Genomic DNA, 24023 nt, shown 5'->3' with positions numbered 1-24023 from the left:
TGATCCAGAAGTGTCTGCTCACTCAAATCAGTCGGAATGTGGAAGCATACATGGATGACATTGTGGTCAAGTCACGTAAAGGTTCTGACCTGCTGGCTGACCTTGCTGAAACCTTTGCCAATCTCAGAAGATATGATATCAAGCTTAATCCATCAAAGTGCACATTCGGAGTTCCTGGTGGAAAGTTACTCGGTTTCCTCGTTTCCGAACGAGGGATCGACGCTAACCCAGAGAAAGTTGGTGCTATACTTTGGATGAAACACCCTGTGCGTGTGCACGATGTCTAGAAACTTACTGTTGTTTGGCCGCCTTGAGTCGATTCATTTCTCGCCTCGGTGAAAAGGCATTGCCTGTTTACCGACTGATGAAGAAGACTGGTAAGTTCGAGTGGACTCCCGAAGCTGATGCAGCGTTTGCAGAGCTCAAAGCCCTGCTTTCCATCCAGTCGGTGCTTGCTGCACCAATCAGCAAAGAGCCTTTACTGCTTTATATTGTAGCCACTAGACAAGTTGCCAGTGCAGTACTCACGGTCGAGCGGGAGGAAGAAGGAAAAGCCTATAAAGTTCAGCGCCTAGTATATTATGTTTTTGAAGTTTTGACTCCGTCAAAGAAAAGATATCCACATTATCAGAAACTTGTTTATGGGATTTACATGACCACGAAGAAGGTTGCACACTATTTCTCTGATCATTCCATTACAGTCGTCAGCGACGCTCCATTATCACAGATTCTGAACAACAGAGATGCAACCGATCGAGTGGCAAAGTGGGCAATTGAACTCCTTCCCCTGGACATCAAATTTGAGGCAAAGAAAGCTATCAAGGTCCCAAGCAATAGCTGATTTCCTCGCCGAGTGGATCGAACAGCAACTTCCGGCCCAAGTTCACTCGGAGCATTGGACCATGTTCTTCGATGCGTCCAAGATGCTGAATGGTTCCGGTGCTGGGGTGGTGTTGGTATCCCCCCGTGGTGACAAACTCAGCTATGTTCTCTAGATTCACTTCGATTCCTCCAACAATGAAGCCGAATATGAGGCACTTCTGTACGGGTTGCGTATGGCCATTTCACTCGGCGTCCGTCACCTCATGGTCTATGGCGACTCGGATTTGGTGGTCAATCAAGTGATGAAGGAGTTGGACGTCAGAAGCCCAACTATGAATGGTTATTGCAATGCAGTGAAAAAGTTAGGAAAGAGGTTTGAGGGGTTAGAGCTTCATCACATCCCTCGACTAAAAAATCAAGCAGCCGATGATCTGGCAAAGATAGGCTCCAAGAGGGAAGCCATTCCCAGCAATGTGTTCCTGGAGCATATTTATACACCTTCAGTTCAAGAAGATCCCTTTACTGAAGAGCCCCCGCAGCCGAAGAGTGCCACTGATCCGACTGAAATCGAGGTTCCAGCCGTGGTCGATTTGATTATGGAGGTTTTGGTCATCACCCCCGATTGGAAAGTACCATATATCGCATACATTCTTAGAAGGGAACTCCTAGAAGATGAAGAAGAGGCTCGACAGATCGTCCGTTGATCTAAAGCCTTTACTGTGATAAGAGACAGTTGTTCAGAGAAAGTGTGACTGGAGTTTGCCAGAAATGCATAACACCTGAAGAAGGTTGAGTGATCCTCAATGACATCCACTCGGGGACCTGTGGTCACCATGCGTCCTCTCAGACCATTGTGGCCAAAGCATACCGAGCAGGATTTTACTGGCCACGGGCAAATGAGATGGCACAAGAAATAGTCGACAAATGTGAAGGTTGCCAGTTTTACTCCAACATGTCTCACAAGCCTGCGTCGTCCCTAAAGACCATTCCACTCGTCTGGCCTTTTGCTATTTGGGGATTGGATATGGTTGGACCTTTGAGGACAGGTAGGAGTGGATTCACTCATGTGCTTGTAGTAGTCGACAAGTTCACCAAGTGGATTGAAGCCAAGCCTATCAAGAACCTTGATGCCAGTACTGCTGTCAGCTTCATCAAAGAGTTAACATTCAAATATGGTGTTCCACACAGCATCATCACTGACAATGGATCAAACTTCGATTCTGATGACTTCAGAACTTTCTGTGCTTCACAAGGTACTCGAGTCGACTATGCCTCAGTCGCCCACCCCCAGTCGAATGGGCAAGCTGAAAGAGCAAATGGATTGATTCTCAAAGGACTGAAACCCCGACTGATGCGTGACCTCAAACAAGCAGCAGGAGCCTGGGTCGACGAACTTCCATCGGTATTGTGGGGGTTGAGGACAACTCCCAATTGGTCGACTGGCAGAACCCCATTTTTCTTGGTTTATGGAGCGGAAGCTATACTTCCGAGTGACTTGCTCCACAATGCACCCCGAGTTGAGATTTTCTCAGAAGAAGAAGCAGAACAAGCAGGGCAAGATGCAGTTGATCTCCTGGAAGAAGAAAGAGAGATGGCCTTGATCCGATCAACCATCTATCAGCAAGACCTGCGTCGATTCCATTCCAGAAATGTGAGGGGTCGAGCATTTCAAGAGGGAGACTTGGTTCTCCGAGTGGATCAGTAGAAACCACACAGGCTTGCTCCCTCTTGGGAAGGCCCCTTTGTTGTCACCACAGTGCTCCGCAATGGAGCGTACCACCTCTACAACGTCGAGCACAAGAAAGACGAGCCGCGCGCTTGGAATGCGGAGCTGCTCCGCCCCTTTTATACTTAACATTCAGTCTATTGAGATGTAATAAAAAGCACCTTTGTAGTTTGTTTATGAAAGACAAGAGTTTTTTACAGTCTTCTAAAATGATTGTCGATGGCTTACATTTGTTTCTAAAATCCCCCAGTGGGTGGCTTAGCTGTGAATCCGTTTCGCCTAAGTTTAAAAAAAATCCTACCGAGTGATGAGCAAGCCTCTCACTCAGTAGCTTAGCTGCGAATCCATTTCGCCTAAGTTGAAAAATTCCTACTGAGTGATGAGCAAGCCTCTCACTCGGGGGCTTAGCTGCAGTCCAATACTCGCCTAACTTGAAAAAATCCTACCGAGTGATGAGCAAGCCTCTCACTCGGAGGCTTAACTGCAGTCCAGTACTCGCCTAAGTTGAAAAAATCCTACTGAGTGATGAGCAAGCCTCTCACTCGGAGGCTTAGCTGCAGTCCAGTACTCGCCTAAGTTCAAAAAATCCTACCGAGTGATGAGCAAGCCCCTCACTCGGAGGCTTAGTTGCAGTCCAGTACTCGCCTAAGTTGAAAAAATCCTACCGAGTGGTGAGCAAGCCTCTCACTCAGGGGCTTAGCTGCAGTCCAGTACTCGCCTAAGTTGAAAAACCATCCCTATCCGCAAGGTTGACGAGGTGCAGGTCGACTGCAATCCTCTCCATGGACCTACCGAGTGATGAGCAAGCCTCTCACTCGGAGACCTAGCTGCAGCCCAGTGCTTGCCTAAGTTTCAAAAATCCTACCGAGTGATGAGCAAACCTCACACTCGGGGGCTTAGCTGCAGCCCAGTGCTCGCCTAAGTTTCAAAAATCCTACCGAGTGATGAGCAAACCTCACACTCGGGGGGCTTAGCTGCAGCCCAATGCTCGCCTAAGTTTCAAAAATCCCACCGAGTGATGAGCAAACCTCACACTCGGGGGCTTAGCTGCAGCCCAGTGCTCGCCTAAGTTTCAAAAATCCTACCGAGTGATGAGCAAACCTCACACTCAGGGGCTTAGCTGCAGCCTAATGCTTGCCTAAGTTTCAAAAATCCTACCGAGTGATGAGCAAACCTCACACTCAGGGGCTTAGCTGCAGCCCAGTGCTCGCCTAAGTTTCAAAAATCCTACTGAGTGATGAGCAAACCTCACACTCGGGGGCTTAGCTGCAGCCCAGTGCTCTCCTAAGTTTCAAAAATCCTACCGAGTGATGAGCAAACCTCACACCCGGGGGCTTAGCTGCAGTCTAGTACTCGCCTAAGTTGAAAAACCATCCCTATCCGCAAGGTTGACGAGGTGCAGGTCGACTGCAATCCTCTCCTTGGAACTGCGCTACAAGTACAATGTCCGCTCCATCCCTATCCGCAAGGATGACGAGGTGCAGGTCGACTGCAATCCTCTCCACGAAGCTGCGCCACAAGTACAATGTGCGCTCCATCCCTATCCGGAAGGACGACGAGGTGTAGGTCGACTGCAATCCTCTCCACGGAGCTGTGCTACAAGTACAATGTGCGCTCCATCCCTATCCACAAGGACAACAAGGTGCAGGTCGACTGCAATCCTCTCCATGGAGCTGTGCCACAAGTACAATGCACTCTCCATCCCTATCCATAAGGACGACGAGGTGAAGGTCGACTGCCAACCTCTCCATGGAGCTGCGCCACAAGTACAATGTGCGCTCCATCCCTATCTGCAAGGACGATGAGGCACAGGTCGACTGGGATATCTCCCTCAGATTTCCATCTCAAAGAATATTCCGAGTGAAGAATAAGTTCCACTCAAAGGAAAATGCAAGTGCATGCAGAAGATAAACCAAGATCAGATAAAAGTACTTGGGCGTCAGGCCCGAAGGAGTTTAACGGTTACAAAAACCACTCGGCATTCCGAGGCAAATTTAAAGCAAGTTTAAGTATCAAGTTTGTTCACTCGGCAGGAGGAGGACTTGCAGGCTCGACGAACTCGTCCAAATCAATCCCGTCAGCGATCCGAGTGGCAGCAGCAATGAGAGTCTCCATGAAGGACTGGAAGTCATGCCTTTTTGTGTTGGCGACCTTGATTGCCGCCAGCTTCTCTTCTCGAGCTTCTCTTCAGTGGACCCTGACCAGTGACAGAGCCACATCAGCACCACATCGGGCAGAGGACTTCTTCCATTCCTGCACTCGACCAGGGACCTCATTGAGTCGAGCCATCAGAGACTCGAGATCATTCTGAAGCGTTCCCTTGGCCAGAGCGATGAGTCGATGCGTGAAACTACAACCTTCAGACGGGCAAGATAACTTGTAACACTGGTGACACGGGATTCCAATCGAAGCACATTCATGGCAGCCTCGTCGCCGACTGGAGAAAGGATAGGGTCCAAGCCTGTCTCGACCGTCGAGTCTCCTCTTCAAAGTTTTGGCAGAATTCTGCAGAATCAAGGAGTTAATGAGTCGACTGGTCGGGTCTAACTTGCAAACAGTAAAACAGTCAGGTAAAAAAGGGGTACCTTCGAGCATAAGAAAGAGTTTCTTGGCGAGAGCTTTCAAGTAAGCCTCCAAATCTTTCCTCCTGTGAGTCATGTATCCAGCTGGTCGTTCAGAGCCACTTTATCTTTTTTCAGACGAGTCGCCTCTCGATTGGATTCAGTGAGAGACGACTTCAGCTTGTTGATTTCTTCCTCCAGCGCTCCGACTGAAGCCAGTTTCTGGTCAGCAAGGGCAGTCTTCTCCTGAGCCTCCTTCTGCGCAGCTGCAAGGTCCGAGTCTTTCTTCTCCAGGGCCAGCCTCATTTTCTCTGCAAAATACACATTTAGATCAAACAAAAGAATGAAGAGATAACTTGAAGGATGGTCAAGATAAGTAGTCGACAGGCCGTTACCTTCCGTACCAGCGACTTCATCTTGAGCCTTCTTCAAGTTCTGCTGAGCCAACTTCAGGTCAAGGTTGAGTTGCCTTTGTGAAAGGATCGATATGGTTGACTAGAGGGGGGTGAATAGGCAACTAACAATTTTTAGCTTTTCTTTAACAATTTAAACTTTGCATCAAAGTAGGTTGTCTAGATATGCAACTAGGTGAGCAACCTATATGATGCAACAAGGATAGGAACACAAGCAAGCAAGATATATGAAACAAATAAGCTTGCACAAGTAAAGGCACGAGATAACCAAGAGTGGAGACGGTGGAGATGAGGATGTGTTGCCGAAGTTCCTTCCCTTTGAGAGGAAGTACGTCTCCGTTGGAGCGGTGTGGAGGCACAATGCTCCCCAAGAAGCCACTAGGGCCACTGTATTCTCCTCACGCCCTCACATAATGCGAGATGCCGTGATTCCACTATTGGTGCCCTTGGAGGAGGCGAGCAAACCTTTACAAACTAGGTTGGGGCAATCTCCACAACTCAATTGGAGGCTCCCAACGACACCATGAAGCTTCACCACAATGGACTATGGCTTTGCGGTGACCTCAACCATCTAGGATGCTCAAACACCCAAGAGTAACAAGATCCGCAAGGGATTAGTGGGGGGAATCAAATATCTCTTGGTGGAAGTGTAGATCGAGGCCTTCTCAACCACTCCCGAGCAAATCAACAAGTTTGGTCGGCTAGGGAGTGAGATCAGGCGAAAATGGAGCTTAGAGCAATAATGGAGCCTGGGGGTGGAAGAGGTAAGTCAACGGGGAAGAAGGGGACCCCTTATATAGTGTGGGAAAAGGATCCAACCGTTACCCACCAACCAGCCCGTGGCCAGAGGTACTACCGCGCCTGGCCAGCGGTACTACCGCAAGGCCGCGTGGTACTACTGCTTGCAACCAAGCGGTACTACCGCACGGGTGTGTGGTACTACCGTACCGACCCACGGTACTGCCCCAACCCCAGCGACAGTAAAGATAAACAGACGCGTAGGAGCTGGGGGCGGTACTTCCGCACGCGCAGTACTACCGCGCCCCCCATGCGGTACTACCGCAAGGCAAAAACCCCGAGCCAGGGGGAAGGGAACTTCTGTGCCTACTTCCGCAAAGAAACGGAAGTAGCAAAAACCCAACACAGTAGTACCACCGAGGGGCGGTACTACTGCCTGACTGCATAGCGCGGTACTACCGCTCGGTGAAAACGGTACTACCGTGGTAGGTGCGGACGTAAAAAATTACATCCGCCCCTACTACCGCAAAGGGGCGTCACTAGCCTGGTGGGCAGCGGTAGTGCAGCTCCAGGGGAGCGGTACTACCATGGGCACCTGCGGTACTACTGCGCCACCGCGCGGTACTACCGCGGATGCCTACGGTACTACCGTTTTCCTGGAAGCAGTACTACCGCAACCAACCACAGCAGCCAGACAAGGGAGGCAAGAAAACGGAGGAAGCTCCAAGGAAAAAGGAGGGGACAAGAAGGAGACGTGTACGTGATGATTCCACCCAAACCTTTCCAACGCGGACCCCCTCTTAATAGTACGGCTTTCCTACGACTCAAATCCACCGAAAAGAAACGTAGAAAAGACGCCGTCTTCATCAGTCTTCGAGGGGCACCCAATCGTCTTGTGCCTAGCAATGAAGTGTCTGGAATACTCAAGGCACACGATTAGTCCGCAAATGCGTTGTCATCAATCACCAAAACACTTAGGGATAAATATGCCCTTACAATCTCCCCCTTTTTGGTGGATTGATGACAATACGGGATTTGCACAAGGAAGATAAAATTAAGTAAATGCAAACCCCTCCTCTATAGAATATAGACGGGCTCCCCCTAGATGTGTGCCACCTAGATGAGTGCTTTGGACTGCATGGCACACGAATACTAGGATCAAATCTCCCCCTATATTATAGAGACAAGGCATATCTATCACTAGACAAGATAGCACACACATAAATTAACTATGATAGATAAAGTGCATATGTCTTACACCATATGAGGAAAGGTCTCGAAAGCACAAACCAAACAAGAGCACACAAAGCAAACAAGCACAAACGAGGTCCAAAAGACAATGCAAATAAACGCACCAAGCACGACACAACGCAAATCCCTACACTCTCTCCCCCTTTGGCATCGAGACGCCAAAAAGGCAGAGAGGACACCTACACACACGGGGTGGCTCAGGCAGAGAAGTCGTCCCACTGCTCCTCGTGCTCCTCGTCAGACTCAGCGGCGGGGATAGTCTCCTCGAAGTCATCCTCTGAACTGGTCCACTTGTATCCCTGCTTTGACATCCAGGCAGCCTCAGGTGTGATGACGTCCTCAGACCCGCCAAACACATCCTCTCCAAAGAGCCTCATAACCTTCTTGTCACGGTGGCGACTCTCCTTGTCTGCCACGTGAGCCCTGTACTGTCCCTTTGCCTGCATGCAGAAGAGAGTCTTCATATTGTCCTTTAGCTTCTTGGCCCATGACGGCTCAGAGGAAGGAATGGTGGACCTAGCAGCATGGTCCTCAGCAACATTCTCAGCAGCAGCCTCCTCCTCACCAGCAGCCCTCCTAGCAGAAGAGGCCTCGGCACGGGTAGTGGTGTTGGCCCAGTTGGGCTTGACGCGGAGGCTGATGGACTCATGGCGAATCCAGTCTGGAGCAAGGAACTCATCACCCGGGTACATCTTCTCCCAAGTGGTGGAGAGCAGCAGAAACAGGTACGGTCCATAGATAGGTACCTTGCGAGTGAACACCGCAACCCGAAGCTCACACCACATGATGTGTGAGACATCAAGTGGCTGAGTTTGAGAAGAACGTGCCTCTGCACACAGGAGCAACATGTCCACTAGATATGCATGGACCTTGTCCTTGTCACCAATGCGTGGGAACAGAGTGTTGCGGAAGATGCGATGCATGATATCCAGAAAGGAGTTTAACACCCAAGTTGACTTGTCATTGGGGAGCACCTTCTCAACAAGGAAAGGCTGAAGCAGGTTCTTGTTGGCAGAATCAGAGTTGGCATGGGGGCGAACACCAACGGGGGTGTGAAGCCCGTCATCAGGAATGTGCAGCAGATCCATGAACTCTTTCCATGTAGAAGACAGCTGACGGCCGTTGGTCATCCAGGTCATCCTCCGCTCCTCCCCGGGATGAAAGTACACTGAGGCAAAGAACTGACAGATGAGCTCAGGGTCATAGTCATGGTGAAAAGAGATCACCGGCTCAATAGCAAACTGCTCCACCAAGTCTAGAGCCTCTCCAAAATAGTCACGAAACTTGTCCTTCCGCATGTGATGCATGTCTATCCACTTGACATCCACGAAGGTATTCTGCTTGCTCTTGATCACATCCAGATAGATGAGAACCTGTTGCTTGTTCCAGAACATCTCGGTGCCTCTGAGCACAGCCCGAGGAGTCACATAGGATTGATCCTCCGGCGTTCGACATACTCAGAGACAGAAATCTCGTCCATGCCCTTAGCAGGTTCTTTTTGCTTGCTGGCAGTGGTCTTGACATTGCGCTTGGGGGCATTGGAGCCCTCTGGGGCTTCATCTTGGGGGTTGCGCAGACGCTTGGAGCCAGTGTCACGACTGGGATTGGAACGGCGAGAGCCACCACCTGAGACACAAAAACGCAAAGCACCCACAACAGCCAAGAGGGATTAATGCAAAGACCACAACAAAGCAAGAGAAACAAGCAGAAAGCACACATGATAAATGCCTAGAGAGAGATTTGATCCCTACGGTAGTACTGCCAAGTGCTACGAAGCTAAGATAGTAGTATTGCTCTTAGACGCGGTAGTACCGTGCAATGTCACGGTAGTACCGGGTCTAAGAGCGGTAGTACGACCTTAGCGCCTCGGCTAGCGCGGTAGTACCGCGTCTGCTGAGCGGTAGTACCGCACGAGCTAGCACGGTAGTACCGCACCTGACGGGCGGTAGTACCGCAAGAGCAGTAGTACCGCACATCAGACACGGTAGTACCGCACCGCGTCAGATCTGAACAAGTTCAAATCTAAGAAAATCTCGCGAAACCACGGCGGTACTACGTTGGACAAAGCTACCACAAGACAGCATATCAAGTATGATTCCTACGCATCACAACTCTCCTACATCCTACTCTTGCATAGATTTGTCCTAAAATCTCAAGAACTCCAAGTTTCTCCCCAAAAACCTAGAAGCAAGAGAACAGCCAAGAAAAAGAGGGATTTGGGGAAAAACCTTGGTCCATGGCAAGAGAAAATGGTGGGGAACGATCCCACCGGTCAGAATCCGAGGAGAGTGGCCGGAGACGGAGATCCGGCGAGGGCCTCCAGCGCCGTTATTGAGCGAGAGAGAGAGAGCCGTGGGGAGAGAGACAAATGAATGGGTATGGGGAGTTGGAACTCCCCTGCCCGAGTCATAACCCCCACGCTCCCTCGACGGTGCGGTAGTACCGTGCCCCAACGCGGTAGTACCGTCCGGCGCGGTACTTCTGAAGTACCGCACCTGAGCGGTAGTACCGTGATGTGGCCGGTAGTACCATACCTCCCAAAGCGGTAGTACCATGGACAGCCACGGTAGTACCGTGAGCTCAATAAGATGCACGTTTCGAGCACACGAAAAACTGGGTCTTTGCACAAACACTCCGAGCCAACATGACACCACAAGACCACGCAACACACAAAGCCAGAAAGGCACACGACCAACGAAACAACCACAAGACACCACGTCTCCAAAGAGAGGCGGTGGCCGTAGCCACCTATGTTTGAGTCAATTGGTATGGCACCGCGAAGAATTATCCTTGGGTCCATGACCACAACTCGTCTTTGAAGCACAGGTACCATCAAACATGGCTTAATGTGAAAGACTCGATCGATTTATGCATAATGGGGGAGGGAGAGTTCATTGAGAGAACATCACTCCCCCTATGTCCATGCCTACATCTAAACAGGACAACACGTTGAGTATGGTGGGGTGTGCAAGGGTTCAAGCAACATTGCTCGAATCAATGATATTTAGCTCATGCCTTAACTCGCAAAATCTTGCTTCATCCAAGGGCTTCGTGAAGATATCTGCAAGGTTATCATGAGTGTTGACATAGTTGAGCTCGATCTCTCCTCGCCTAATGTGATCCCGGATGAAGTGATACCGAATCTCAATATGCTTCGTCTTGAAGTGTTGCACCGGGTTGAGAGAGATCTTGATGGCACTTTCATTGTCACACCAAAGAGGCACTTTGTCACAAATGACACCGTAATCCTTTAAAGTTTGCCTCATCCATAAGAGTTGTGCACAACAACTACCAGCCGCCACATACTCCGCTTCGGTGGACGAGAGAGACACACAATTTTGCTTTTTGGAAGACCAACTTACCAAAGAGCAACCAAGAAATTGGCACCCTCCAGAAGTGGACTTCCTATCCACTTTGTCTCCCGCCCAATCGAAATCCGAATACCCTACAAGCTTGAAGTTTGCTCCTCTTGGGTACCATAGGCCAAAGTTTGGGGTATGAACCAAATATCGAAAGATTTGTTTGACCGCCACATAGTGACTTTCCTTAGGTGCGGCTTGAAAACGTGCACAAATTCCCACACTCAACATGATATCCGGTCTAGATGCACAAAGGTAAAGCAAGGAACCTATCATGGAGCAATATACCTTTTGATCCACCGCTTTACCATTGGGATCTATATCAAGTTGGCACTTGGTGGGCATGGGAGTGGAAGCCGTCTTGACATCACTTAGCTTGAATCTTTTGAGCATGTCTTGAGTATATTTGGCTTGATTGATGAAAGTTCCTTCTCTTCTTTGCTTCACTTCGAACCCTAGAAAGAACTTCAACTCTCCCATGGAAGACATCTCGAACTTTGAGGTCATGAGAGCGGCAAATTCCTCATTGAAAGCTTTGTTAGGGGAACCAAAGATAATATCATCAACATATAATTGGCACACAAACAACTCCCCTTTGACCTTCTTAGTAAAAAGAGTGGGGTCGATTAGCCCAACTTCGAAACCACGGTCTTGTAACAACTCGGTAAGGTGGTCATACCACGCACGTGGGGCTTGTTTAAGGCCATAGAGTGCCTTATCGAGTTGATACACATGATCGGGAAAGTAGGGATCCTCGAACCCGGGGGGTTGCTTGACATAAACCAATTCATTAATGGGACCATTAAGAAAAGCACTCTTCACATCCATTTGTTGTAACTTAAAGTTATGATGAGAAGCATAGGCAATCAACATGCGAATAGATTCAAGACGAGCAACGGGAGCAAAGGTTTCACCGTAGTCGATACCCTCGACTTGGGAGTAGCCTTGTGCTACCAAACGAGCCTTGTTGCGAATGATAATCCCATGGGCATCTTGCTTGTTCTTAAATATCCACTTGGTTCTGATGACATTGTGGTTCCCCGTCGGTCTTGGCACCAATCTCCACACTTTGTTGCGCTCGAAGTTGTTGAGTTCTTCATGCATGGCATTGAGCCAATCAGGATCTTCTAGCGCCTCATAGACCTTGTGGGGTTCCACACAAGAGACAAACGCGTGATGCTCACAATAATTTGCTAATTGTCTACGAGTGCTTACCCCCTTTCGTAAGCTTCCAAGCACATTCGTCATGAGATGATCCTTGGTGGAGAGCTTGGAAGCAACCTTGGCGGCACGACGCTCTAATTCCTCCTCGGGGGTGAGACGAGGAGTGGTCACTTGATCATCTTGAGCGTCGTCTTGAGCTTGTTCTTGTTCTTGAACTTGCTCGGAGAAGAGAACTTGACCTTGGGCATCACTAGATGTGTCAACACCGTCTTGAGCGCGATCTTGCCTTTGGTCATGTTCTTGAGGATGAGGGCCTTCATGTTGTTCTTCGGAAGTGTGTGGACCTTGGGTTGGTGATGGCTCCGCTTGAGTGGAGCTTTGTCCTTCTCCTTCGGCCACAAGGGGTTCCTCAATGGGTAGGATAAATCCAACACCCATTCTTCTTATGGCTTGGGGAGGAATTTCATCACCTACATCACAAGTGCCACTTTGCTCCACTTGGAGCCGTTATTCTCATCAAACTCCACGTTACACGTCTCCTCAATAAGTCCCGTGGATTTATTGAGGACACGGTAAGCATGAGAGTTTGTAGCATAACCAACAAATATGCCCTCATAAGCTCTAGCCTCAAATTTAGACAACCGAACACCTTTCTTGAGAATGAAACACTTACACCCGAACACCCGGAAGTACTTGAGGTTGGGCTTGTTACCGGTGAGTATCTCATATGGAGTCTTGTTCAAGCCCTTGCGGAGGTAGAGCCGATTGGATGCGTGACACGCGGTGTTGATGGCTTCGGCCCAAAAGTTGTACGGGGACTTGAACTCCGCCATCATGGTCCTTGCCGCATCCATCAACGTCCGATTCTTCCTCTCCGCAACACTGTTTTGTTGAGGGGTGTAAGGTGCGGAATATTGATGCTTGATCCCCTCATCACTAAGAAACTCATCCAAGGTGTAGTTCTTGAACTCGGTGCCGTTGTCACTTCTTATTGTCAAGATCTTTGCATTGTATTGACGTTGTGCTTCATTTGCAAAGTCAATGACGGTTTGTTGGGTCTCGCTCTTCCTCTTGAAGAAATACACCCACGTGTACCTTGAGTAGTCATCCACAATCACCAAGCAATACTTCCTACCTCCAAGACTATCGAAGGATGGAGGCCCAAAGAGATCCATGTGAAGGAGCTCCAAAGGCCTCTTTGAATAAATGATAGTCGTGGGAGGGTGAGCCTTCTCATGTAGCTTTCCTTCGATACAAGCACTGCAAGCACGATCTTTAGCAAAACTAACATTCGTTAGTCCACGGACATGGTCCCCCTTGAGGAGACTTTGCAAAGATCTCATATTGACATGGGCTAAACGGCGATGCCAAAGCCATCCCACATCAACTTTAGCCATTAGGCACGTCGCGGTCTTAGTGGGTCGCTCCGAAAAGTTAATCACATATAGACCGTTCTCGACATGCCCAACAAAGGCTACTTTAAGAGTCTTGCTCCACAAGAGGGCCACGGTATCGATATCAAAGAAAGTGGCAAAGCCCATGATTGCAAGTTGACGAACGGAAAGTAAATTGTATGCAAGGGACTCAACAAGCATGACCTTCTCGATCGTGAGATCATGAGAGATGACCACCTTGCCAAGTCCCAATACCTTAGAAGATGAGGCGTCACCCCACTCGACATTGGTGGGCATAGATGGAACCTTGTGCACGTCCACCACCAAGTCCTTGCTTCCGATCATATGATTTGTAGCTCCGCTATCGAGCAACCATGATCCCCCACCGGAAGCAAACACCTACAAGAGATCAATTCTTGGTTTTAGGTACCCATTTTGTAATGGGTCCTTTGATGTTAGTAACAAGGGTCTTTGGAACCCAAATAGACCATTCAATGTATTCATGAAGAGAACCAACAAATTTGGCATAAACATGCCCATCACTAGCACGGCATAACACATAAGAAGGATTAAAATCGCCGGCTTTGTTGGGAGGGGTGGCATTGCCCTTCTTGACATTGTCGCCCTTTGCAATGTTCTTCTTCTTCTCCTCGGAGGCACTCTCTCCCTCCTTCACAAAGGTTTGCATGAGAAGAGGAGGTCGTTTGGTCTTGTCATTCTTCTTCTTGTTCTTGGAGTCGGACACGTACCCAACCCCTTCCTTGGCCACAACTCCCTTTTGGTTGATCAAGAGATCGTTGAGGTTCTTCTTGCCTTGTATGCAAGTCGCAAGACCTCTCTCAAGTTGCCCCTTTAGCTTAGCGTTCTCCTCAACGAGATGCACATGCTCACAACACGGGTTAGTAGCATTTGCATTATCAATTAACATCATATGAGGGAAAGTGGCTTTTTCCTTGGTTAGCTTTACTTGAAGTTGATCATGAGACTCTTTGAGGCTAGCATGAGCACCCTTCAAGACCTTGTGAGCCTTGTCAAGTAGATCAAACTCCTCTTTGAGTCTAGCAAAATCAACCTCAAGTTCGGCCTTCTCGGAGTTTAGCACATGAGAAACAATGAGGACATGATCATAATCTTTCTTTAACTTAGCATGATCAACGTTGTGTGACTCCTCAAGAGCCAAACGAAGACCACGCTCTTCCTCAAGAGCATTGGAAAGATCCGAAATCTCATCGGCATAGTCACGACTATGCCCTTCCATCTTAGTGATGGTGTTTTCATGAGCCTCGATCATGTCATTGGCTTCACCAAGTTGTTCCAAGAGAGCAACAAAGTGCTTCTTGGATTTTCCCTTGAGTTTGCCCATAAAGGCCTCAAACTCATTAGCCTCCACATTATCTTCCTCAAGTTCATTAGTGCTATCCGTCGGAGAAGGACGATTAATGATGGTAGTTTTGATGTTGGAGGTTACCTTGTTGGTGGCTTTAGCCATGAGGCACTTGGCGGTGATGCTCTCATTGGGTGAGTCGAAGAGAGACACCCGTGGAGTCGTAGCAATGGCAACGGAGGCCATGGCAACCGACTCATCACTTTCATCATTGTCATCATCCTCATTGTACTCTTCTTGTACCACCAATGCCTTGGGAGGAGTCTTCTTGGTGAAGTTGCTCTTGTTGGGGAACAACTTGGCCTTGTCCTTTCGGATGAGCTTGCCACCATTGTCTTCCCTCATCTCATATGGGCATTCCGCAACAAAATGACTCACGTTGCCGCAATTGTAGCAAGTCCTGACACGTTGCTTGCTCTTTGTGCCACTTGAGTTGTTTTTGCTAAAGTTTGGCCTCGAGTTTTTCTTGCTCCAAAATTGCCTTGAAGCAAGTGCCATGTGTTCATGATACGCATACTTCGTATCTTCGGGGTTTCTCTCCTCTTCTTCCTCTTCTTCTTCTTCAACGGTGAGCTTGGCCTTCAATGCAAGGTTAGGCTTCTTTGCCCTTTGAGAACGAAGCACCGCATTGTCGGCGATCTTGTCCAAAATGTTCATGGCCACAAACTCATCCAACACTTCGCTTGAGGTCAAAGTGTGGAAGTCCGGTCTTTGACGAATGACGGAGGACATGGCCTTGTGATAGGGCATCATTGCCTTGAGGAATTTGCGCTTGATCCAATTGTCATCCGTGTCCTTGCTCCCGTGATCTCGTAGTGAGACCGCGAGTTTGGTTACTCTCCGATAAAGCTCACGAGGTTCTTCATCTTCTTTCATTGCAAACTCATCGGCCTCATCTTGTACCACTTCATAGTTGGAGCGTTGAATGCTTGCGCTTCCCCGGTAGAGAGAGACAACACAATGCCATGCATCTTTGGCCAAGGCGAAGGGACGAAGATGAGGTAGGTCTTCGGGTGGAATTGCATCTTGAATGATGAAGAGAGCATTCTCATTGAATTGATTGTCCGCGGCTTCTCGAGGAGTGAAGTTGCTTGGATCATGCGGATAGAAACCTTCTTCAATGATTCTCCAAAGGTTAGTGTTCACATGATTTAAATGACGTTTAAAGTGGTAAACCCAAGAATCAAAGTCCTCATTTTTCACAATCTTAGGGGGAGGACCGGCATGATTCAAATGAGTGGAAGGAACCGGTCCACCATAAACAAGTGGTGGTTCCACATGGGCAAAGATGCCGGTGCCATTCTTACCACTAGAAGAAGGAGCCTTTTCACTACTAGCTTCCCCCTTGTCGGGGATAGCATCCGTCACCTTGTCGGCGGGGTCACCCACTTTCAACGGTGCGGTGGATAGTTTAAGCCCCTCAAGAAATTTAGTAAACATGCTTTCAACTTCGGTCGTCATGGAGGTTTTCAATGTCTCCAAGGCCACATTGAACTCCTCATGAGAGACCGAGGTTCCCCCATCGCCCATAGACGAGGTCGGATTCACACCGGAGTGTTCCTCCACACCGTCTACGGTATCAACCATACTCTTTGGACGGTAAAGTCCTTAATAAAGAGACGAGGCTCTGATACCAATTGAAAGGATCGATATGGTTGACTAGAGGGGGGGTGAATAGGCAACTAACAATTTTTAGCTTTTCTTTAACAATTTAAACTTTGCATCAAAGTAGGTTGTCTAGATATGCAACTACGTGAGCAACCTATATGATGCAACAAGGATAGGAACACAAGCAAGCAAGATATATGAAACAAATAAGCTTGCACAAGTAAAGGCACGAGATAACCAAGAGTGGAGACGGTGGAGACGAGGATGTGTTGCCGAAGTTCCTTCCCTTTGAGAGGAAGTACGTCTCCGTTGGAGCGGTGTGGAGGCACAATGCTCCCCAAGAAGCCACTAGGGCCACCGTATTCTCCTCACGCCCTCACACAATGCGAGATGCCGTGATTCCACTATTGGTGCCCTTGGAGGCGGCGACCGAACCTTTACAAACTAGGTTGGGGCAATCTCCACAACTCAATTGGAGGCTCCCAACGACACCACGAAGCTTCACCACAATGGACTATGGCTTTGCGGTGACCTCAACCATCTAGGATGCTCAAACACCCAAGAGTAACAAGATCCGCAAGGGATTAGTGGAAGGAATCAAATATCTCTTAGTGGAAGTGTAGATCGAGGCCTTCTCAACCACTCCCGAGCAAATCAACAAGTTTGGTCGGCTAAGGAGTGAGATCGGGCGAAAATGGAGCTTAGAGCAATAATGGAGCTTGGGGGTGGAAGAGGTAAGTCAATGGGGAAGAAGGGGACCCCTTATATAGTGTGGGAAAAGGATCCAACCGTTACCCACCAACCAGCCCGCGGCCAGCGGTACTACCGCGTCTGGCCAGCGGTACTACCGCAAGGCCGCGCGGTACTACTGCTTGCAACCAAGCGGTACTACCGCACGGCTGTGCGGTACTACCGTATCGACCCACGGTACTGCCGCAACCCCAGCGACAGTAAAGATAAACAGACGCGCAGGAGCTGGGGGCGGTACTTCCGCACGCGCGGTACTACCGCGCCCCCCATGCGGTACTACCGCAAGGCAAAAAACCCCAGCCAGGGGGAAGGGAACTTCCGTGCCTACTTCCGCAAAGAAACGGAAGTAGCAAAAACCCGACACGTAGTACTGCCGAGGGGCGGTACTACTGCCTGATTGCATAGCGCGTTACTACCGCTCGGTGAAAACGGTACTACCGCGGTAGGTGCGGACATAAAATATTACATCCGCCCCTACTACCGCAAAGGGGCGGCACTAGCCTGGTGGGCAGCGGTAGTGCGGCTCCAGGGGAGCGGTACTACCGTGGGCACCTGCGGTACTACCGCGCCACCGCGCGGTACTACCGTTTTCCTGGGAGCAGTACTACCTCAACCAACACAGCAGCCAGACAAGGGAGGCAAGAAAACGGAGGAAGCTCCAAGGAAAAAGGAGGGGACAAGAAGGAGACGTGTACGTGATGATTCCACCCAAACCTTTCCAACACGGTCCCCCTCTTAATAGTACGGCTTTCCTACGACTCAAATCCACCAAAAAGAAACGTAGAAAAGACGCCATCTTCATCAGTCTTCGAGGGGCACCCAATCGTCTTGTGCCTAGCAATGAAGTGTCTGGAATACTCAAGGCACACGATTAGTCCGCAAATGCGTTGTCATCAATCACCAAAACACTTAGGGATAAATATGCCCTTACACTTTGCTTTTCCTCAAATTCGGCAAACTTGGAGATAAGCGAACAAGATTTCTACAGTGAGTAAAAGACATATCAATCGACAAGATCGAAGATTATCTACTTCCGAGTGAATAAAACTTCAAGACTACTCAGACCCCAACCGACTGCCAGCAGTCGATTGCGGTCTCGGGGACTACACCCATTGGGTGCACTTAGCGTGCCCCCACTGGTTTGGATTCCACTCGGCTGGTCCGCCTAGACCAAGTACAAAAAAAAGAGAAGGGAGAGGAAGAAGTACTCAGACCCCAACCGACTGCCAACAGTCGACTGCGGTCTTGGGGACTACACCCAGTGGGTGCACTTAGCATGCCCCCACTGTTTCAGATTCCACTCGGACGGTCCGCCCAGGCCGAGTAAAAAAAGGAAGTGCTCAGACCCCAACCGACTACCGGCAGTCGACTGCGGTCTCGGGGACTACACCCAGTGGGTGCACTTGGCGTGCCCCCACTGGTTCAGATTCCACTCGACTGCACCCAGTGGGTGTACAATCTCGAAGTGCTATATTGTAAGTGAACCTTCTGATATTTTGGTGACAAGCTAACACACATTAAATTTCACCACTACTTTTTTTATATGTTTGTATTTCTACTAGTAAATGTACAATTTGTGCATCTGTCATGTTTTCTTGTCTATTTGGTTAAGCATATAGTGCATCTAAAAAGGGAAAAGGGTCAGCAAGCATTTTGTATTGCTGGATATTGAAGGTTCAATTGTTTTCTTCTGTATTGCTTCTTATGTTCGCAACTCGACAAACAGCATAGTTTTAAAGTTTAGTAGGGCAAAGATGTGTGATAATCGAGCTACCTTCTTAGTTCTTTGTTAGTATTATTTGTGCAATACTAACACAATGCACATTGTATTAGGTCATTCTTTTCATATACAAGGTGGGTGCTGATTGTTTAGAACATGCCACTCAATATATGTAATAGGATTAATTATCACATGACCTTCAACATTTATATATGTTGCTTCTTTAAATTTTAAGGCTCTATTAACCTGTTTGATTTTCTACCGTAACTTACTGATCACATTTCTTTGTTGTCGTAGATTGCCAAGATAAATAGATGATGCATGCCACATGCTGATTGCGAGGTTGAGCATTGGGCTTCTACTGATAGTTTAGCATTATGTTTTAGAATGTCATTTTCAGGGTCAATGTTTCAATCATTATGTTCTACAGTGGCTGAGACGCCGATTGTATGGTGAAGAATTGAGCTACTACTAGATAGTTTCACAACCTGTAATCTTTGGCTTGTGTTCTTTGTAATGCAAAATGCAACAGAGTTAATTATATATAGAATTTTTTATGCTTATTATATTGTGGCTTCTATGCATTATTGGAATTGACCTAATAATTTTGTATGGAAATGTATAAAATACCATTAATTGTCTACTCCCTCTGTACCTGGAGTAGCTGAACTTATGCTATGTAGTCGTTGCAATTGTCCATTTGAAAATCCTCACGTGTAGGGTACTCAGCAACGCATATGAAGTGTTGTTTCACTCTTACTCTTTACGTTGCCGTCTTGCAACACATCTGCACATTACTTACCAATGCATGTATATACGTTGTTGTAGACCCTTCCAACGCTACCAACGGCAACGCATATTCATCCGTTGGTGTAGACATCAGCAACGCTTATACAGGCATACAACAACGCATCAATGGGTTGCTAAAGGGGGGTTCCCGTTGTAGTGAGGAAAATATTCGGGTAGCATATCCTAAAAGAACAAGTAGTAGAAAGTTAACTTACCTGGACATTGGCTCGAAGAGCCGCGCTGGCGTCATAAGAAGCCTGATTGCTTTCACGCACCGCCTTCACCCGCTCCATCATTATGCCAGCCTGACGAATAGCCTCCGCAGTGGCGTCCGACTGGCTTTCTGGAACATGGTGAGTGGCAAAGAAGGGGACGGACGGTCCAAACGCAGTGGCTTGGAGATCCGAGGCATGAAGTTGGATGGTTGAAACAAGCTCTGGAGCAGTCGACGATACAGGACGCGCACTCGACACTGGGTCAGCAAAGGTTACAGAAACCTTACTCGCATCTTCGAGCCGTTGAACTACCTGCTCCGCCACCGGCTCCGACTGGGATGTCTTGCTAGCTGTTGCCTTCTTCTTCCTAGCCCTCAGCGGCATGTCCTCGTCATCATCCGGAAGCTCAATGACATTGGGAGGGGCTGCAAAGAAATCAGCCGACCCTAGATAAGTCACCAGAATTTAATCGACCATACAATCGAGAACAAGATCACGAGGATTGTACCCGGGTTGGAGGTGACCACATCTTCCATGTCCTCGTCTTCATACTGGCGGGTGGAAGTCCCAGAGGTAGCAACACTACAAATTTCAGAATCCAGTCGGTCATGTCTGACGAAATGAATCGACTCAGATCCAGATTCATACTAAAACAAGAAATCAAGCCCAACTAATACCCGGAAGCAATGGGGATGGACACTTTGATCTTCCGCAAGGCTTTTGGCGGTTTGGACGGCATAGCTTTCGGTTGCTTCGACGCCTTTTCAGTCGGCGCTGAAGAAGACGTCCGAGGGCGCTTCGATGACTGTCCAGTTTGCGCGGTCGCTTTGCCGCGGGCGCTTGCTGGATCGTGAGAAAGCTTGGATCGCCTTTCCCTACGAGGAGGAGAGTCGACCTCTTCTTCATCACTCGAGTCGTCGCTATCCTCGTCCTCTTCATCGTCAGAGTGCCACTCGCTGCTTTCACCTCCGCTCGCTTCTCCCTCTGGGTCCTGCTCCTGGTCCCCGTTGGGCATCGAGTACATCTCAGTTAGGGCCTGGAAGACAACAACCAAGATAGGAGTCAGTCGGATGACAGCAAACAGCTACTTGATAAATCAAGAAGACACTCGACCATTTGGAGTCATACCTTGTCGGTTTCATACGAGTTGTTGAGTGGAGGAATCCTCCGGGATCCCCTGGGGTTGTCTTTGTTGACAGTAATACCCTTCAGCCACCCTTCCAACGTATCTTTGTCGACTTCCTCTGGATGGATCCGAGTGGTGTCCTCGGTGCCCGAATACATCCACATCGGATGGTCATGAGCTTGAAGTGGTTGGATGCGCCGCCTGAGGAAGACCTCCAACAGATCCATACCGGTTACCCCATCACGGACAAGCTGAACTACTCACTCAACCAGCACTTTCACTTGCACCTTCTCCTCTGGGGTCACTTTCAAAGCAGAAGGCTTCTCCACTCAGGCCATGGAAAAGGGGGGAAGTCCAGTCGACTGACCCAGAGTCGGCTGGTCCTTGCAGTAGAACCAGGTCGACTGCCACCCTCGGACCGACTCGGGAAGGATCATGGCTGGGAAAGTACTTTTCCCCCTCATCTGAATCCCAAGACCCCTGCACATCTGAATCACTTGCGTCTTCTCGTCACTCGGGTTGACCTTCTTGACCGACTGAGAACGGCACGTGAATATGTGTTTGAAGAGGCCCCGGTGTGGCCGACAGCCCAGGAAGCTCTCACACATGGACACAAAAGCAGCAAGATACATGATGGTGTTTGGGGTAAAGTGGTGGAGTTGCGCCCCAAAGAAGTTCAAGAAACCTCAAAAGAAAGGGTGGGGAGGCAAGGAAAACCCGCGGTCGACGTGAGTAGCGAGGAGAACGCGCTCACCCTCCTGCGGCTGCGGCTCGGTCTCGTTCCCCGGGAGTCGCGCTGATTCGTGGGGGATCAGTCCCCCTTCGACCAGGTCGTCGATGTCGTCCTGACGGATCGTCGAGCGAATCCAGTCGCCCTGGATCCAGCCCGGCGGCAGGCCGGACCTCAAGGAAGATCTGCCTCGGCCGGACTTCTTCCCCTTCGCCTTCGCCGTCGCCTTCTTCGCGCGCTCCAATGCCACCATCTTCTCCTTCCCCATTGCAGCGAGTAGAGCTCGAACGGGGCGGCGGCGTTGGAGCAGGAGCAGATGCAACGGAGAAAACTGAGAGAGAAAGAGAAGAACGAAGACACACTGTTCAAAGAAAACCCCGCCCCGACGCCTTATATAGGGCCGCTTCCGAGTGGCTGACCTGTGGGTCCGGACGACCCAATCAAATCCCGCAACAGTCACGCGCGAGGTACATGGCGAAAAAGGTGGCGCGGTGATCGAGGCGGCCACACCTAATCCCTTCCGATTACTGCGGCCTCCCCCGTCCCGCGCACTTCCCCAAAACCAAATCCCACGATATCCGCACGCAGCAAGGCAATCTGTCAGACGGAATATCTTCTCCATATCAGTACTCGAGACATCATAATAAAGTTCACTCGGCAGATTCAAGAATGGATCAAGGCAACTGAAAAGGAGTTGAGATCATCATGGTTGTTCGCTTGGTCGCAATAAGTCACTCCCAGAGCACAAAAATTGAATCGGAGGAATTCTCGACTCCTTCTCCACTCAAGCCTCGAACCATTCGAGGGCTAATGATGAAGCTATGCACTTGGGGTAGGGTCATAGGCCTGACCTAGACACCCTCCCCAAGGACATCACCCTAAAGCCAGAAGTATTCAAAGGGTACCATTATCCACTCGACCAGAGACATTCCACTCGGAAGAATCAATGTCACTCGACCGTCACAGAAATCACTCGACAAACGGAAGATCTAAAGTCACTCTACACAGCAACGGTCGGGTGTTTACTCATAGACTTAACTATAATTTATAGCACTTTAATACAGATGTTACCTGTAATGCTCCTTCTTTATGTACATTGAACCCCGCGTAATGGAGGGGAGTTGGGGTCCTGTCGCACTCTATATAAGCCACCCCCTCCTCCAGGACAGGGGTTCGCATCTTTTGTAAACTCACACACGCATATAATCCAGTCGACCGCCTCAGGGCACCGACACGTAGGGCTGTTACTTCCTTCGAGAAGGGCCTGAACTCGTAAACTCGTGTGTACAACTACTCCATAGCTAGGATCTTGCCTCCTCATACCTACCCCCATTCTACTGTTAGTCTTAGATCCACGATAGTAGTTACCACCACTTCAGTTTTGTATGTTGTATGTAGTATCTATCAAATCAGAGAGTATGTACATGTAGTATGTAGTATATACGAATGTTTAGGTAGTATATATACTACTTTTTAGGTACTATGCATCGTATTTTGGGTATGCCCTTTTTGGTACAAATATATACATATTTCACAAATTTAATAAAAATCATGGGTCGACTCGTAATTTTTTCATGTAACTCACTTTGAAATATGTTATATATAATATATGAACATATTTATAATGATAAATTAGTATATATAATACCATATAGTAGTATATGACATATGTGGGGTAATTACCACTGGGTGGTAGGATGGATCTTCCCTATATATATGGTCGCGCTATTCGTAGTATATGACATATGGTCGCGCTATTCGTCACCCTGGGTGAGAAATAATTATTCTTCACCCCTCTCTATTTTACCATCTATGCACCGTAATTTTACGTTCCGTAAGTTTTGTCTTATTTCCAACATAAAAAGAGGCCGTAAGAAAATATATAATCATCATAAAAAGTATTTTATATTATGTAAAATTACAAACGTAAAAACATAGTGTAAAATACACATAAATTGCAAATTTTCTTGTCTTATGACCTATATTTTTATTTTCTTGTGCCAAATTTTACATAGTGAATCAATATAAATGTAACTATTTGAATTCCAAACGTAATTTAATTATAAAATAATCCTAAGATTATCTTGGGTGAAGAATAAATAATTTTGCACCCTGGGTGATGAATAGTATCATTAATTATATATATATATATATATATATATATATAAAAGCTATTCTGTTACTAGTAATAGAATATTATTCAGTTACTCGTCGGCCCTATAAGGCACGATTGTCATTTGCACAAAACCGGCCCGAACAGAAACAAAAGCCCA

General features: G+C 48.4%; 1 protein-coding gene across 1 annotated transcript; it reads right to left on the bottom strand.

Annotated features, from left to right (window-relative positions):
• Positions 1-5202: 5202 nt before the first annotated feature.
• LOC147960332 (uncharacterized) lies at positions 5203-21247 on the bottom strand. The gene is made up of 6 exons (XM_087533278.1): positions 21023-21247; positions 20572-20930; positions 20403-20476; positions 19895-20319; positions 5505-5604; positions 5203-5420 (listed from the first exon to the last, which is right to left on the bottom strand). Exons 1-6 carry the CDS (start codon positions 21245-21247, stop codon positions 5203-5205), a joined length of 1401 nt encoding a protein of 466 aa, XP_087389404.1.
• Between the last annotated feature and the right edge of the window lie 2776 nt (positions 21248-24023).

This window comes from Triticum urartu, chromosome 7A (assembly GCF_056163025.1).
Source record: "Triticum urartu cultivar PI428250 chromosome 7A, HENAU_Tu73, whole genome shotgun sequence".
Lineage (NCBI taxonomy): Eukaryota > Viridiplantae > Streptophyta > Magnoliopsida > Poales > Poaceae > Triticum > Triticum urartu.
Note: the sequence above shows the minus strand (reverse complement) of the source record. Positions and strands in the feature narration are given on the sequence as shown.